The sequence below is a fragment of the Megalobrama amblycephala genome, linkage group LG24 (genome assembly GCF_018812025.1).
Source record: "Megalobrama amblycephala isolate DHTTF-2021 linkage group LG24, ASM1881202v1, whole genome shotgun sequence".
NCBI classification, from domain to species: Eukaryota; Metazoa; Chordata; class Actinopteri; order Cypriniformes; family Xenocyprididae; genus Megalobrama; species Megalobrama amblycephala.
In genome coordinates this window covers 18,682,195-18,697,859 of record NC_063067.1, presented here as the reverse complement: position 1 = coordinate 18,697,859, position 15,665 = coordinate 18,682,195, and the positions used below count along the sequence as shown (strand labels likewise).

Below are 15,665 nucleotides of genomic sequence, written 5' to 3'. Positions count from 1 at the left end.
GTAGTTAGAAATACTTTTACAGAATTTATTAATCTTAATTGTAATTTTAACATTTACTAAACACAATTTTATATGGAAGAGGATTAGGGCCAAGCAATAATAAAAAAATAAAACCATCTCGAGATTAAAGTTGTTAAATTTCGAGAAAAAAGTCAAAATAAAATGTTGAGAATAAACTCATATTTTCTCGTAATTACGATGTTTATTCTCAACATTATATCTCGACTTTTTTCTTGAAATTTAACGAGTTTTTTCTCGTAATTTAACGAGTTTATTCTCAACATTTTATTTCGACTTTTTTCTCAAAATTTAACGAGTTTTTTCTCGAAATTTAACAACTTTAATCTCGAGATGGTTTTATTTTTTTATTATTGCTTGGCCCTAATCCTCTTCCGTAATTTTAAAATCAAACGTACCTTAACATTAATTAATGCTCTGAACTAACAATGAATAGTTGTATTTTTATTAAAGATTAATAAATGCTGTAAAAATGTGTAAGCAGTGTTACCATATTCTTTTGCAAATTAAAAGTCTTTAGTATGTTTTTTTTTTACAATAGTAATGAAAGTGTTATCATTAAAAACTATAAAAAACATTTTTATTTAAAACTGAAAATTTAAATATTTGATGAGAAAATAACCAAAAAGTTGAGTTCAGAAAAATACAAAAACAAACAATATAAAAAAAAAGTAAAAACTTGGGATATGAAAATTCAAAATATTAATAAATAATATAATCGTATATTAATAATACTAAAATAACACTACACTGAAACAAGTTGGCTGAAATGAGAAAATAGGCCTAAAATAGTTTATAGTATGGCATGCTGTACTTAAATGTTCTCATTTCTAAAATTGTTTTTACTTTTTAAAACTCATCTGTAACACTGCACGACTATTAAAGTGCACTACAAAAACAAAAAATTGTGGTTAAAGATGGTTGAGCAGTCACTTTAAATGTCCACTTAAACATATTGAACCTGTAGTAGAGAAACAATTCATGGACCTACAAACCCGATTCCAAAAAAGTTGGGACACTGTACAAATTGTGAATAAAAACAGAATGCAATGATGTGGAAGTTTCAAATTTCAATATTTTATTCAGAATACAACATAGATGACATATCAAATGTTTAAACTGAGAAAATGTATCATTTTAAGGGAAAAATAAGTTGATTTTAAATTTCGTGGCATCAACACATCTCAAAAAAGTTGGGAGAAGGCCATGTTTACCACTGTGTGGCATCCCCTCTTCTTTTTATAACAGTCTGCAAACGTCTGGGGACTGAGGAGACAAGTTGCTTAAGTTTAGGAATAGGAATGTTGTCCCATTCTTGTCTAATACAGGCTTCTAGTTTCTCAACTGTCTTAGGTCTTCTTTGTCGCATCTTCCTCTTTATGATGTGCCAAATGTTTTCTATGGGTGAAAGATCTGGACTGCAGGCTGGCCATTTACCAGTGCCCGGATCCTCCTTCTACACAACCATGATGTTGTAATTGATGCAGTATGTGGTCTGGCATTGTCATGTTGGAAAATGCAAGGTCTTCCCTGAAAGAGACGACGTCTGGATGGGAGCATAAGTTGTTCTAGAACTTGGATATACCTTTCAGCATTGATGGTGCCTTTCCAGATGTGTAAGCTGCCCATGCCACATGCACTCATGCAACCCCATACCATCAGAGATGCAGGCTTCTGAACTGAGCGCTGATAACATCTTGGGTTGTCCTTGTCCTCTTTAGTCCGGATGACATGGCGTCCCAGTTTTCCAAAAAGAACTTCAAATTTTGATTTGTCTGACCACAGAACAGTTTTCCACTTTGCCACAGTCCATTTTAAATGAATCTTGGCCCAGAGAAAATGCCTGCACTTCTGGATCATGTTAAGATATGGCGTCTTTTTTGTCCTATAGAGTTTTAGCTGGCAACGGCGAATGGCACGGTGAATTGTTCACCGACAATGTTTTCTGGAAGTATTCCTGAGCCCATGTTGTGATTTCCATTACAGTAGCATTCCTGTATGTGATGCAGTGCCGTCTAAGGGCCCGAAGATCACAGGCATCCAGTATGGTTTTCCGGCCTTGACCTTACGCACAGAGATTGTTCCAGATTCTCTGAATCTTTGGATGATATTATGCACTGTAGATGATGATAACTTCAAACTCTTTGCAAGTCCTCCAGCTGTTCCTTATATGTACATTTAACTTGTCCGCCCTCTTATTGCTACCTGTCCCAATTTTTTTGGAATGTGTAGCTCTCATGAAATCCAAAATGAGCCAATATTTGACATTTCAAAATGTCTCACTTTCAACATTTGATATGTTATCTATATTCTATTGTGAATAAAATATAAGTTTATGACATTTGTAAATTAATGCATTCTTTTTTTATTCACAATTTGTACAGTGTCCTAACTTTTTTGGAATCGGGTTTGTATTATTTGTTGACTAACGTCATTATCAACCTTAAGGCCATTTGATGAAGACTGGACATGAATTAGGGAAACTAGAGGAAAAAGTGTTTAGAGTTGTAAACAGACAGAAGTTACAACAAATATTACTTTATTGGACATGAAAAATTACTTCAACTTAAAGTTGGGTTACACTCCTTAAAAACAAGATCAAATAAACAATACCTCTTGAAACCAACACACCTTTTATAGAACATGAGGCAGTTTTTTATATTTTAACAAATTTGAGGTAAAGAGTTTTTCTTTGTCATATACATTTTTTTTTTCTCACAAAATATTTAAAAACATTGAACCCAGGGATAAAGCCCAAGAATGACAGAGAGTTTGATCCCTGCCTCCCCAAAAATGCTAGGTCTCTCTTTCTCAGTTGCTGCTCGTTGCTTCACAGTTCGTTTAAAAATATTGAGTTAATCACACCTTGGGGATAAGAAGTATGAAATGGTGCAGAAAAGAGCTGGGTTTGGTTTAGAGGAAATAGGGAAAATTGCAGCTAGTATTTCACAAGCAGAACAGTTGCAGAACCCCAGCAAACAAACGAGTACACATGCAAACTCTCCCATTCACACACTCGATAGAATTCATTACATAATTTCTTTTTGACCGATAAGTGCATTAAGTGTCATATATGGTTTGTGCCATAATTTCAAGTAAATAAATTTATGTCTGCAGAAAAAAAAAAAAAGATTAAAAGTCTATGAAGGGTGCAAAGTCACTGACTAACCTTTGTAAATACTGGATTTGGTCTTACTTCTTCGATCCATTCATACTGTACTCCGTAGGCTTGCACTGGAGTGAATCCAAGCATACGTATTAAGAGGCCTACAAATGTTGTAAAAGTAACCGAAAAGATGTAGGGTCAGTGGATTACACGTAAGCAAGTTTTGGAAACAGCTGACCACCTCCAATGTCAAGTGATACACACATGCTACAACATCCAAGTACCCTTAACCACAGCCCACGTCACGTAAAGATGTACAAGCAATCAAACAAAACAACTCTTTGAGATTCTTCAAAATTCTTCTCTCATTGGTGCTTTAGTTTCATTTCAGTTTGTGCAAGTGAGATCTGCTGATAAAACAGGCCACGATATATCTTGGCAGGACGGTACGTAACTCTACAACAATATTTCAGTCCTTTCCTTCAAAATCAAGCAGCAGTTTGTACTCAGCGGGGATCGAGAGTACCGTATGCATGAACTCACATGGGACATGACCACACAGGACAAGCGTACAGGATACAAGTCCAATATCAAGGGCAGAAGTCACACAAACATCCAAGCACCAAATTTTACAACACAAGGAGAAAATGTTCAGTTCTGAATCCTTAAATGACTGCGACCCCTTTTATTATTAGGAAAATAGCCTTTATAGAATTGTTTTTAAAAACACCACACTGTTCATCTGGTCTTTATAACCAATGTGTTCTTGTATCAAATTGTTTCTTGTTTTCTCTAAATAGCATTTTTATCAGAAATCAGTGCAATAGAGCAATTTCAGAAAACAAAAGAATATGTTTCAAAGCTCAGTTACCAGTCATTACTGTGTCTGCTCCCCTAAAGCCTTTGAATAAAATCCCCCTCCCACCCCGTGCCGCCCCGCCTGTCCGAAACCCTCCCAACAGCCCCAGCAAAAACACTCACATTTAAGCAGAATTAGAAAAAGTGCAATCCTCCTTTTGAGGTAACAACCCTTCCCCTTCACTCCTCGTCAAATTCACGGAATGCAACATGGGTCTGTGTTTGGTCTGCACCAGAACATTAAGGCTCCTTTCCCCCCCTCCCCATGTCTTACCGCATCTAAAAAAACATAATGTGGCTCACTGTGTTCGCAGCATGGCAGAGGATGGATGGCGGGAATTTGTACTACAAAAACTATTTTAAAAAAACCTCAATAGATTTGATAGGCAAAATCTTTATCGCCACTTAGGTGAGGTCGAGATAAAGTTTGAAACGACAATCAAGATCTGAGGCACAAGGAAACCAACCGTTTTTTTTTTTCTTCTTCAGGACAGAGGTTGTAGATTCAAAAACTAAGGCAAATGTTTCAAGTTCATTTCCTTTCTTAAATAAAACATTAACATACATTTTAGAAAGAAATAAAATTATCCGAGCCTTAGCCTAACCCCAATCCTATTTGACCCAAGAGTGCCGTATCTTTGTTTCGAAGTTACCCGAATTCAAGCTGCATTGTACCTACGGAATCGTCCAGCATTAAAAACCATGTGCAATTCAAAAACTAGCTCGTACAGGGTTCATATAAAGCAACGATTAAGGCAATATGTGTCTGTGCTCCTTATATGGCTAACATACCAATACTCCAGCCTCAGTTTTGCAATTCACCCTGCTTGCTCTCCATTCCCTCTCTCAGCAGTGTCCTCCCTGAGTCGCCTAATTTCAACAGTCCCACCGAGGTATCCTAAAAGAGCACAAAGTTTGTGTGAATACTCCTAGGCATAGATTTCTTGTTTAACAGGCTCAGAAACTTTGGAAAACCACTCTGGATAAAACAGTCCAGACTTTGGACGTCTGAGCAATTCAATGTCTTTCTCTCCTCAAGAGGCAGACTCTATGTAAACGCCACCAAACAGATGGGTATAGACCTAATCACACATTTCGAATTTCTCTTCCCAACTGATAAAAATAAACCCCACCGAAGGAAGGCACTTCTAAAGCAAAACAGCTGCGTCTTGCGATGAATGACTTGGTGTGGGAGTGCAATCGGAGGATATGACTTGTCCCCTGTGTGAATGCTCCTGACATCCTCTAACATGGGATGTAATTGCACGTTTTATGCTCGTACCTAAGCGATTAGCCTTCGACGGAAAATCTGATGTCTGCTAAATTTAAAAGCAAGTGCTAATGTGCCCCAATCTGGTGCAGACCGAACTAGACGCCATGACGCCATCTCAAAGCAGCATACAAACTCTCTGTACATCTTCCCCCAGTCTCGACCTCCGCCATCCCCAAGCCCACCTCAGCCCACCTGGTGCTCCCCGCGGACAATGTGCGAGGAGAACTCGTAGCGGTCCTGGCTGCGGTGGCCGCAGATGTTGCACTCAAAGGGCTGGCGGAAGCCGTGGCAGCCCATGTGGATGGTAAACATGACATGGTCCAGGAAGAAAATGCGACAGTGCTCGCAGCGGAAGGAGCGCACCGGCCGCCCTTCCCCGTCCACCACCTGCATGGTTTCCCTCGTCAGCGGTGAGCGCGGGCTCGCCTTGGTCGGTAAACCCCCAGGGATCCCTTTCTCCCTGTCCCCCTCCATGTCCGTTTCTTTGGCGTGACTAGGACTGTGCCGCTCGCGCCCGCGGTGGTTCAAGTTTCCCGGTGGCACCGAGGTGATGACGCACTGCTCCTCCGCCATGCTCTCAGTGTCTGTTGAATCTTGGTAACCGTTGCTGGGCGAGGCGGCACGGCTGCGGGTGGAGGGTGCATCTTCGTGACCCTCGCCGGCCTCCCTCCCGGCCAGGCCCATGGAGATGCCCCCTGCACAGTTTAGACGCTGCCCTAGAGGGGTTATATGAGCGTAGACGGAGCTGATGACGGGGGTGAATTCTGAGATGCAGGCGGAGTGGGGGGGCATCCGCAGGGAGCGGGAAGGATCCACATCGTTGCTGGCTCCTCTCGGCCCCCGCAGGAAACGCCCTCCCATGCCCGCTAAAGCAGCGGGGTCACCATCGGGGTGCGAGAGCAACATGTCCCCTTCTTTATCAGGATTGGGGTCGAGTTCATAAGGTGCTTCGGATATATTCAGTCGCATGTGCTTTTCACCTAGAAAGCCAGGGATCATCAGTATCATTGATATTTAGTAATCACTAGATTGCACTGAAATTATTTTGTTTTTGCAGCTACGCAATAACCAGTACTATTTTTAAACATTCTTTTCTAAATCTAATATAATACAACAAAACAAATTGAAAATTGAGGAAAAAATATATAAATAATTTTAGTCATAAGTAATAAAAATATATACACTACTGTTCAAAGGTTCAGGGTTCAGTAAGATTATATTAAAAGAAATTAATACTTTTATACGTTACGTTGATCAAAAGTGACAATAAAGACATTTATTTACATTTCTATTTCAAATAAATGCTGTTATTTTGAACTTTCTATTCATAAAAGAATCCTGACTTCACAGATTCCACAAAAACAGATTCCAGAAAAAAGCAACACAATTGTTTTCAACATTGATAAAATAATAATAAAGGTTTCTTGAGCAGCAAATCAGCTTATTAGAATGATTTCTGAAGGATCATGTGACTCTGAAGACTGGAGTAATGATGCTGAAAATTCAGCTTTGCATCACAGGAATAAATTGCATTTTAAACTATTTTAAAATAGAAAACATTTATTTTAAAATTGTAATAATATTTCAAATAAATGCAGCCTTGGTGAGCATAAGAGACTTATTTCAAAAGCATGAAAAAAATTACAGACCCCAAACTTTTGAACGGTAGTGTATGTATATATATATATCTTTTACTACACATTGTGATATTGACAACTAACCAGTAAACAGACTGATTTAAGTTTCATAAACCTTACAATTTTCATGTTTATCACTTTAAAAAAATGTCCAGTCTTTCTCACTGCATACAGTTCACAAGCTCACAACTCAGGAAACATTGTTCTGCATAGGTATTTAAAGAAATAGGCCTACCAAGAAACTTCTGGGGTGTAGATCTCTTCCTCTTGGTGATGCTATTGGCCAGCCGATCAATGAAGGACATCTTCTCTGAGGAGGACTGGATCAGGGGTTCAGACATCATCTCCACATTATGGGACTCTTCACCTGAAGACAATCCACATACAGAAGCATGATTAATATAGAATATTGTCTGTTTGAGTTGTCATAATATTAAAATAGCAGTGAAATTTCACACCAATTTTGATACCACAGAAATAATGCATATGGTATTGAAACTATATTAATTACCGTTCAAAAGTTTTGTGGTCGGTTTTTGGAAGAAATCTCTCACCAAGGCTGCATTTACTTGATCAAAAATATAGTAAAAATCAGTATTGTGAAATACCTTTACAATGTAAAGTAACTGATCAATTTTTATATATTTTAATATGCAATTTATTCCTGTGATGATAAAGCTGTCTTCAGTGTCACATGATCATTCCAATATGCTGATTTGTTGCTCAAGTAACATTTCTTTTTATTATTATTATTTTCAGGATTCTTTGACAAATAAAAAGTTGAAAAAAAAAAAAAAACAGCATTTATTTGAATTTTTTTAAACAATATAAAGGTCTTTACTGTCATTTTTGATCAATTTAATGTGTTTTTGCTCAGTAAAAATGATTTTCGGTTAAAAAATAAAAATAAAAAATTGTACGGACCCCAAATTTTTGAATGCAAGTGTACTCTTTTATGATACTTATATTTTTAAACATTCTTTTCTAAATTTAATTTAATGAAACAAAACAAATTGAAAATTGAGGAAAAAATATATAAATAATTTTAGTCATAAGTAATAAAAATATATACACTACTGTTCAAAGGTTCAGGGTTCAGTAAGATTATATTAAAAGAAATTAATACTTTTATACATTACATTGATCAAAAGTGACAGTAAAGACATTTATTTACATACTCTTTTATTAATAAAAAAAGAAAAGAAAAAAAAGTCATAAGTAGTCTAATGTAAAAGTTTTAAAGAGTTTTAAATGTATGATTATTAGTTATCTACATTAATATTGATTCAATGCTGTCAGAGTTTGACTGAACAGCATGTCTGTATTTAAAATAAGAACAAAATTCAGCATATTAACATCATAAGAGACTGCAGCAGTTACGTTAGGCTACATTTTAGCTCATACTGCAAAGCCTACAGCACAGTAATATTTTTACACATAACCACCTGTTTAGATTCTCTGTGTTTACAATAACACCTCTCCAAGGCATGTATTTTAATCAAGAAGTGCTTTGGACCGTTCAAGTGTGTAGCTACACCACCAGCTGTGATCTTCACAGGGCATGAACGCAATAACACTGGTACGCTTTCAAAAGCAGACGCCTGTTAGGCAGCACTTGGGTAATGAATTAAATTGGTACTACTGATACTGCAGAAAGACCGATATCATCCATTTTAGTGTCAACTAGGTACCAAAACACAGCTAGTTTTGATCTCCCTAGCATTTGTGTTAGTAAATATGGTATTACCATGTGCAGGCTGGGTGTTATGAGCAGGCTGGTGGTCCAGACTCTGTAGGTAGCTGTGGCAGCGCTCACGGTGCTCCTCCAGGGTGCTCTGCTGCTTGTAGCTGCGGCCACAGTAACTGCACTTGTAGGGCTTCCCTACTGTAGGGGAGGACACTGAAATAACGCGAAGGGAGAATATGAATGCATTTCACACAGCTTATGTGTTATGTAAACATAAACATTACTAATACAGTATTGATGATGTGGTTAATATAAGGGGTTACCTGGTAAAGTTATTATATTATATATTATATATATAACAGATAATATATAAATATATACTAAATCAATATAATTACAGTATTTCCAAAATAATTTCATAAGAATACTCAAATTACTGGTATAGGATTTGTCAGACCACAGAATTTCCCTTGTCACAATTTCCCAAAAACGAAATGGCAAGCTGCTCATCTATGACGTTAATAGAAGAGGAAAAAACTACAGACCGCATCTGTCCATTTAGCTTTAGAGATGTGCGTCATTTCAGAGAAATTCAAGTCATTTCTCTGAATATCTACATTCTAATTCAAAGGACCTTAGCAACTACAGGTGAATGCTCTTCATCATTCAAAAACACAAGCAGGATATCCTGTTTTCATAATACTCTAAATGTCATACTAGACCACTGCATTTCGTTTGACTAAAAAAAATGATTATATAACCGATCAATGATGTCTTATTCGCACTTATTAGTCTGCTTACACAAGCTCTAGTAGAGCAACAGGTTTAAAAAGAAGTTCTAGGCAGCAAAAATAATCAGCACTTGCATTAAAAGAGAAATAGCTTACATGACCTTGACTACATTCATTTATGCTCTGTGGCAAATCAAAATGGCTTTTTCCATCCCACACACTTTTCCATCCATTTATTTTCCAGCCACAAAGTTCTCTCTCCTTCCTTCTCTTTATTTCTCGCAAATGGCCTCTCTCAAACCACAAAGGCTCACCGGAGTGGGTGCGGAGGTGTCCTGTCAGGGCGTCACGGCGGCGACAAGCGTAGTTACAAAAGGGACATTTGAAGGGCTTTTCTCCAGAGTGGAGCTTGATATGACGCAGCAAGTTGCCCTTCTGAGTGAAGGAGGCCCCACACTGGTTACATTGGAATGGCCGCTCACCTACCGAGACCAAGACTACCAGTTTTCCCACCGGCCCAAAAAAACAGCAGCACATATCTTCAAACTGACATTTTTTAAATATGCTTGATCGTTTTTGTCAAGAGTCAGTCAAGAAACACTTACCTGTATGGCTGCGTTTGTGCACCATTAGAACATTGGGTCCAATGCAAATCATCCCACATATATCACATTTAAGTTTCCCATTGGGCAGCCGAATGGGACCAGGAGATGCCGGCTCAGAGCTGGCCATCTCTCCGCAGCCGCTCCCAGCCTGCCCTTGTGTACCTCCGACCATCTCCACTCCACCATCTTCTGCCAACTCGCCCTTTTCATCTTTCCATCCTTCATTCTTCTCCCCGACTCTCCTTTCCGCCAGTGGAGCACCACCTGCCTCCTCGTCACTGTAGAGCTCCACCTTGATGGAGTTAGCTGGGCATGGAGAGAAAGTTGTACATTTATTCACAAAAAAAAAAAAAACTAAGATGGTACAGTGTGTTTAATGGACAGAAACTGACCACTGAGTGAGCGGCTGGGTGAGGACTGTTGACTGTTTGGTGTGCTCACCGACGGTCCTCTCAGCCCTGCAAAAAACTCCCGCTCTGTTGAAGAATCTCCGCTACCTGAAAACATGAACACGTACAATCAGAGTGTTTTTTTGTATTTTTCTTATTTCATGCAAAGTTTCCACTAGAAATTATATTATCAGCATAACAATTTGAGTGAAAAGTTTCACTGGAAATTTAAGTATTTTTAATCAATGTGTGGAAAATAAAATAAAATAAATGCCAGCTTCCTTGGCTATTTTCATGGTGAGTAACAAATTAAAATACTACAAAAGAGCAATTTAAAAACCTATATAAGATTTTTAAACTTTGCTTTGAAAAAAACTCTAAAATGGACTCAGTGTTCACTCTGTCAAAAATTTATTCAAAGGAGTTTGCTGTGTAATATAATTCCCAAAGAGAACTTAAACCAGCACAATTCAATAAAATATGTTTGAGATACTGGACTCTGGCATGAGGAATAAAGCAGGACAGAGCTGGGTAGATTACTTATGAATTATAAAAAATTACTGATTACAAATTACATGACAAAATTTGTAATCAGTAATATAATCTCTCATTTTTTTGGTAACATAATCTGACCACTTTTGGATTACATTTAGATTACTTTTGTGCTAACCCTTATTTGATGTCACATATATTGTAGGATAATCTTGTACTATTTTGACATATACAAAGAAAAAATATATTCTATTCACCAACAAGAGCCTCAACAGATTGCAATGTATGGACAGTTAATACTTCAAAATACTAACAATATTGCACCTGTTAGTGTTTGCTGAGAGTAACACTGAATAAAACAAAATGACATCTTGTGATTTTAAAACTTATTTACTTAAAATTAAGTAAATTTAGAAAACAGCAACATTACTATATTGAAAAACATGAAATTAACAACAATATCACTGCTAAATCAAATATTGAATCTATATTTCATATATTATTATTATTTCATATATATATTTCATATATATTCATCTATATTTCCCCCTCACTACCGGAAAAACTCGAAGAATCATGAACGTATATAAGCGACAGGTTTATTATGAAAAAATATAAACGTAAAAAAAAAATGAAAAATTAGGAGAATCAATGAATTGTGAACAACTTACTGCCTTTGTGTAAATAACATGTAATCATGTAATCCATAAAAAGTAATTGTAGTCTAATTATTTTAAAAAGTAGTTTACTCTAATTACAAGTACTTGATTTTTGGAATCTGATTACGTAATCCATTACTACCCAGCTCTGGCAGTGGATACATTAAATAAAAGTCCCAGATTTTCAGTGTGGTCATGCACATTTGGAACCCACTATATTTAGCTACATGCATGTCTATGAAAATAACAAATGAATATGAACTTAAAAAAGGTACCTGACATATACGAACGGCCATTGCAATCGTCAGCATTCATCATCACACCAGCTGCCTGTACAGAGAAATCATTTGATTACGAAGCATAAAACTAACTTACAATTTCAACAAATAGAAAAGCAAGTTTTTTTAAGAAATTTATTGTTATTTTTACAATAATAAAGAACGCCTAAAGCACTCAAAGAATGCTAAAACATACAAATTTGGCTCATCTGATTTCAACTGAAAAAATGAAAAATAAACTTGCTGGTTCACTGCAGTTGTTATTTCTCCCTTTCCTGTGTGGTTGCACGGTTTGACTAGCTGAATAATTGATATGCACACTGGTCAAGATCTCATTTCTAACTCAACAGCTGAATTGAGTGTCCATTCTATAGAATTCTTGTCTTAAATGAAGAGCGTAGTCTGCAAGAAACTTCCCTCCCTTTATCCTGTGACCTATCAGAACACAGGCTTTCATCTAAAGCAATGATGATACAAAGCCAAATGCAGGGGTTGTTATGATTTGCTATTACTCAGAAATTTCCACATATTATTGCGTCGGAATTGGAAATAGGCTTTAAATGCAACACAATACATATTGCGGCCAAATCTGACCTGCATTTGATGAACCAGTTTCAAAGCTTTTTAAATGTATCCTTTCATCATGTTGTGCAGCTTTACATTTTTTCATCTATAAATCAAATTTACCCCCAAAATCTTTGATATTGTTTAAGATTTACCCCCTCACACATACTGTTCTATATGATGTGGTATGGTTGTGGTACAATGTCCTTTAGATGTAATTTTTTCATAAAACATTAAATGACAACAATACCCACCATGGCACTTTCTTAAATATCTACAGTGCATAACATAAATGGGAATAAATTATTTTTTTTAACTGATTTAAAAGTTGACAAATATTACCTGCTCCATTCACAACAGATAATTATGAAATACACCTAAACTAAAATTAGAGAAATATACATCATACATTGTTTTAAAACAGGCAAGATATTAAAAAATGCCAAAGGTGATTGAACACTTTTGCCAACGCCAAGTCTCCAATATTTCTTTTTACACAGATTGTGTTAATTCACCACTATTTAAATTAATAATATTTTGTTTTTGCATTATAATACACTTTGAGACCAGACAAAAACTCCTTCTGAAGGACTTCTGGTATCCTAATTTAATTATTTATGAATTTTTCATGGTTAAAATGGCTCAAAATTGACCGAAGGATCACAAATGGCTGCAGTTTAAACACATTCAGATATCATAAATAGCAGGTGCTTATGATATTATACTGTGAGGTGACAAACAACATACTGCTTTCTTTTACATTCTTTCAAACCCTGAATAAATATGGACTCATATAAATAATAAATATAGACTCTTACAGAGTCGTGTTATCATTTTATATCCGTTTTATGGTATACATAATAATATAATATCTAATAACAAACAGGCCTTCAGAAATGTAAGAGCTCATTGTGTCGTATAAGACAGAAACATTCACAGCTGCAACAGGCAAATCTCATGAATTCACAGAGCTGTCAATGAGTCTAATTAACGCAATAATAGAAACAGCCCTGTCTGTCTGCAGTCACACCAGAAAACAATGCCTGACGACGAGAATAAGATTATCGCGCCCAATCCCTCGTATGTTTAGTAACTTTATATACACCGTCGTGCTGCAGAGGAGGACTGACAGCACGCAGAATCATGTCAATCCTGTGTGTCTGGAGCAACACTAGCTAGCCACCGCTGCTAACCAGCTAACGAGACGTGACAGCTCACAATAAGGCAAAGACATCGCTAAACTAACTCACAAACGAAAGAACAAGCGTTGCTGACAACGCAATCCGATCGGCAGCCTCCGGTCGTGAAATACAGTCGATCTTTAGACGTGACAAACTAAAGCGGAATTATGTTTCCTGAGAGCCCGCTGGCGTTGCTATGGCACCCAGCACTCGACAGATGCGTCTAGCCGTGTAAACCCTCCCAATCCGAGCATAGTTACCTGACCTAATGTCACTTTCCTTGAATAACTGCTCTTGATTTTGCACGGCGAGTATTTTTTCTTACCTGACGATCGACTGTGATTGCAATATTTATACAGCAGAAGCGCCGTTTGTTTTCTCTAGCGAAGGCAGCATCTCCGGGATCTTTTACCTGAAACCCCAAACAACTTCCGGGCCCATGCCGGGATACAGGCCCGAATAACCTATAACCGAAAAACTGCCTCTCAAATCCATGATTGGGAGGGAGTATCGAATGCATCGATCCTCGTGCTACAGGTTAGAGAATAAAAAGAAACGCAAAAGCTACAACGCCACATATTATTATTATTATTATTATTTATTATTATTTCGATGATAGTATCAGTAAAAGTGACTGATGTTTTTACTAAGATTTATCATAAAACTTCCAAATTAATATTTTAAGCAATTTAATTATTTCTCTTTGTCTCTTTGTAATTTTCTATGAATTAGGAAAAACTACATAAATGATATTCTACTTTTTAAAACCATTAATAATATAATAAGTGTGATTATTTTATTATAGTTATATAGTTGGCCTACATTATTCATATTCAATTTTAGATCCACTCCAAAGTGGCTGGCTGAGTTTTACATAAGAGTGTTGCATTTTAAGACTGGCCTGTAGTAACATGCATATAATACCATGTTAATGTTCATTGCAAAGTACTCTGTTTTGATGTACATTTACATTAAATTTAATATTGTATCACATTACAGGTAACGTGCATTACGTAATCAGATTATTTTTTGATGTAACGAGTAAAGTAGCGCATTACATGTAATGTGCATTAAATAATCAGATTACTTGTAGCATCAAGTAACATGTAAGGAGTCATATCATTATTAAATTCTCCAAGTATTAATTTTAGATTGGGAGGACATTTTGATTAATCATCTGTCCACTAAATTGGACATCATGCGTCACTAGCTATATTTCAGCTACAATTCATACTATTACTGTGACTGTTGTTTTTGAAAATACTTTATCTGTGGTAACGTTTTTGATTGTAAATAAATGTATTTGTGTTACTAGAATGTAATTTGCAGTTACATCAAAAAGTAATCTGATTATATAATGCTTGTTACGTCTAATGCTTTACTCGTTACATCAAAAAGTAATCTGACTACGTAATGCATGTTACTTCTAATGCTTTACTCGTTACATCAAAAAGTAATCTGACTACGTAATGCATGTTACTTCTAATGCTTTACTCGTTACATCAAAAAGTAATCTGACTAGGTAATGCATGTTACTTCTAATGCTTTACTCGTTACATCAAAAAGTAATCTGATTACATAATGCACGTTACCTGTAATGCGCTACATTACTCGTTACATCAAAAAATAATCTGATTATGTAATGCATGATACTTGTAATGCTTTACTTGTTACATCAAAAACTAATCTGATTACGTAACGCATGATACTTGTAATGCTTTACACGTTACATCAAAAAAGTAATCTGATTACATAATACCAAAGTCCCTTTAAGACACTTAAGTCATTTCACTCGGCGGCCATCTTTGAAACGCCTCTCGGGCATCCTGGGCATCATGCAGCTCCTATCTCTTTGAATGGGGAAACATCAAATTCTCCAAAACTGTTACGATTAAATTTCATATTTGAAATCACCAATGAAATCTGACAACAACTGTCTCATAAATGTTTTTTCCAAACTCTCGAATCATGACAAAAAACTATTTTTTCCGGCTGGATCAAGCTAATGCGCATGCGCGAAGATAAATGCGCGTCTCTTGTGCCTCATTTCGGAGGCGCGAGTCTGACTGTTTCTATAGAAACCAGTGCTTCTAACGGCCGCTGCAGTGACGCGATGACTTTACCAGTCGGCGATTGGCTCTTATTTAGAAGGCGGGACTTATTCCGCCATATTGCGCGTTACACTTT

General features: G+C 36.6%; 1 protein-coding gene across 7 annotated transcripts; it reads right to left on the bottom strand.

Moving 5' to 3' along the window:
- Positions 1-2,363: 2,363 nt before the first annotated feature.
- Positions 2,364-14,708, bottom strand: ikzf4 (IKAROS family zinc finger 4). 7 transcript variants are annotated; one of them, XM_048179375.1, is made up of 9 exons: positions 13,804-14,698; positions 11,731-11,785; positions 10,308-10,412; positions 9,916-10,221; positions 9,625-9,807; positions 8,640-8,792; positions 7,404-7,460; positions 7,128-7,259; positions 2,364-6,235 (listed from the first exon to the last, which is right to left on the bottom strand). In XM_048179375.1, exons 1-9 carry the CDS (start codon positions 13,996-13,998, stop codon positions 5,439-5,441), a joined length of 1,983 nt encoding a protein of 660 aa, XP_048035332.1. In that variant the 5' UTR covers positions 13,999-14,698; the 3' UTR covers positions 2,364-5,438. The 7 variants fall into 7 exon arrangements, with proteins under 7 accessions (XP_048035332.1, XP_048035333.1, XP_048035338.1 ...); XM_048179376.1 differs by having other exon boundaries at positions 9,625-9,792; positions 13,804-14,694; XM_048179381.1 differs by lacking the exon at positions 13,804-14,698 and adding an exon at positions 13,548-13,701.
- Between the last annotated feature and the right edge of the window lie 957 nt (positions 14,709-15,665).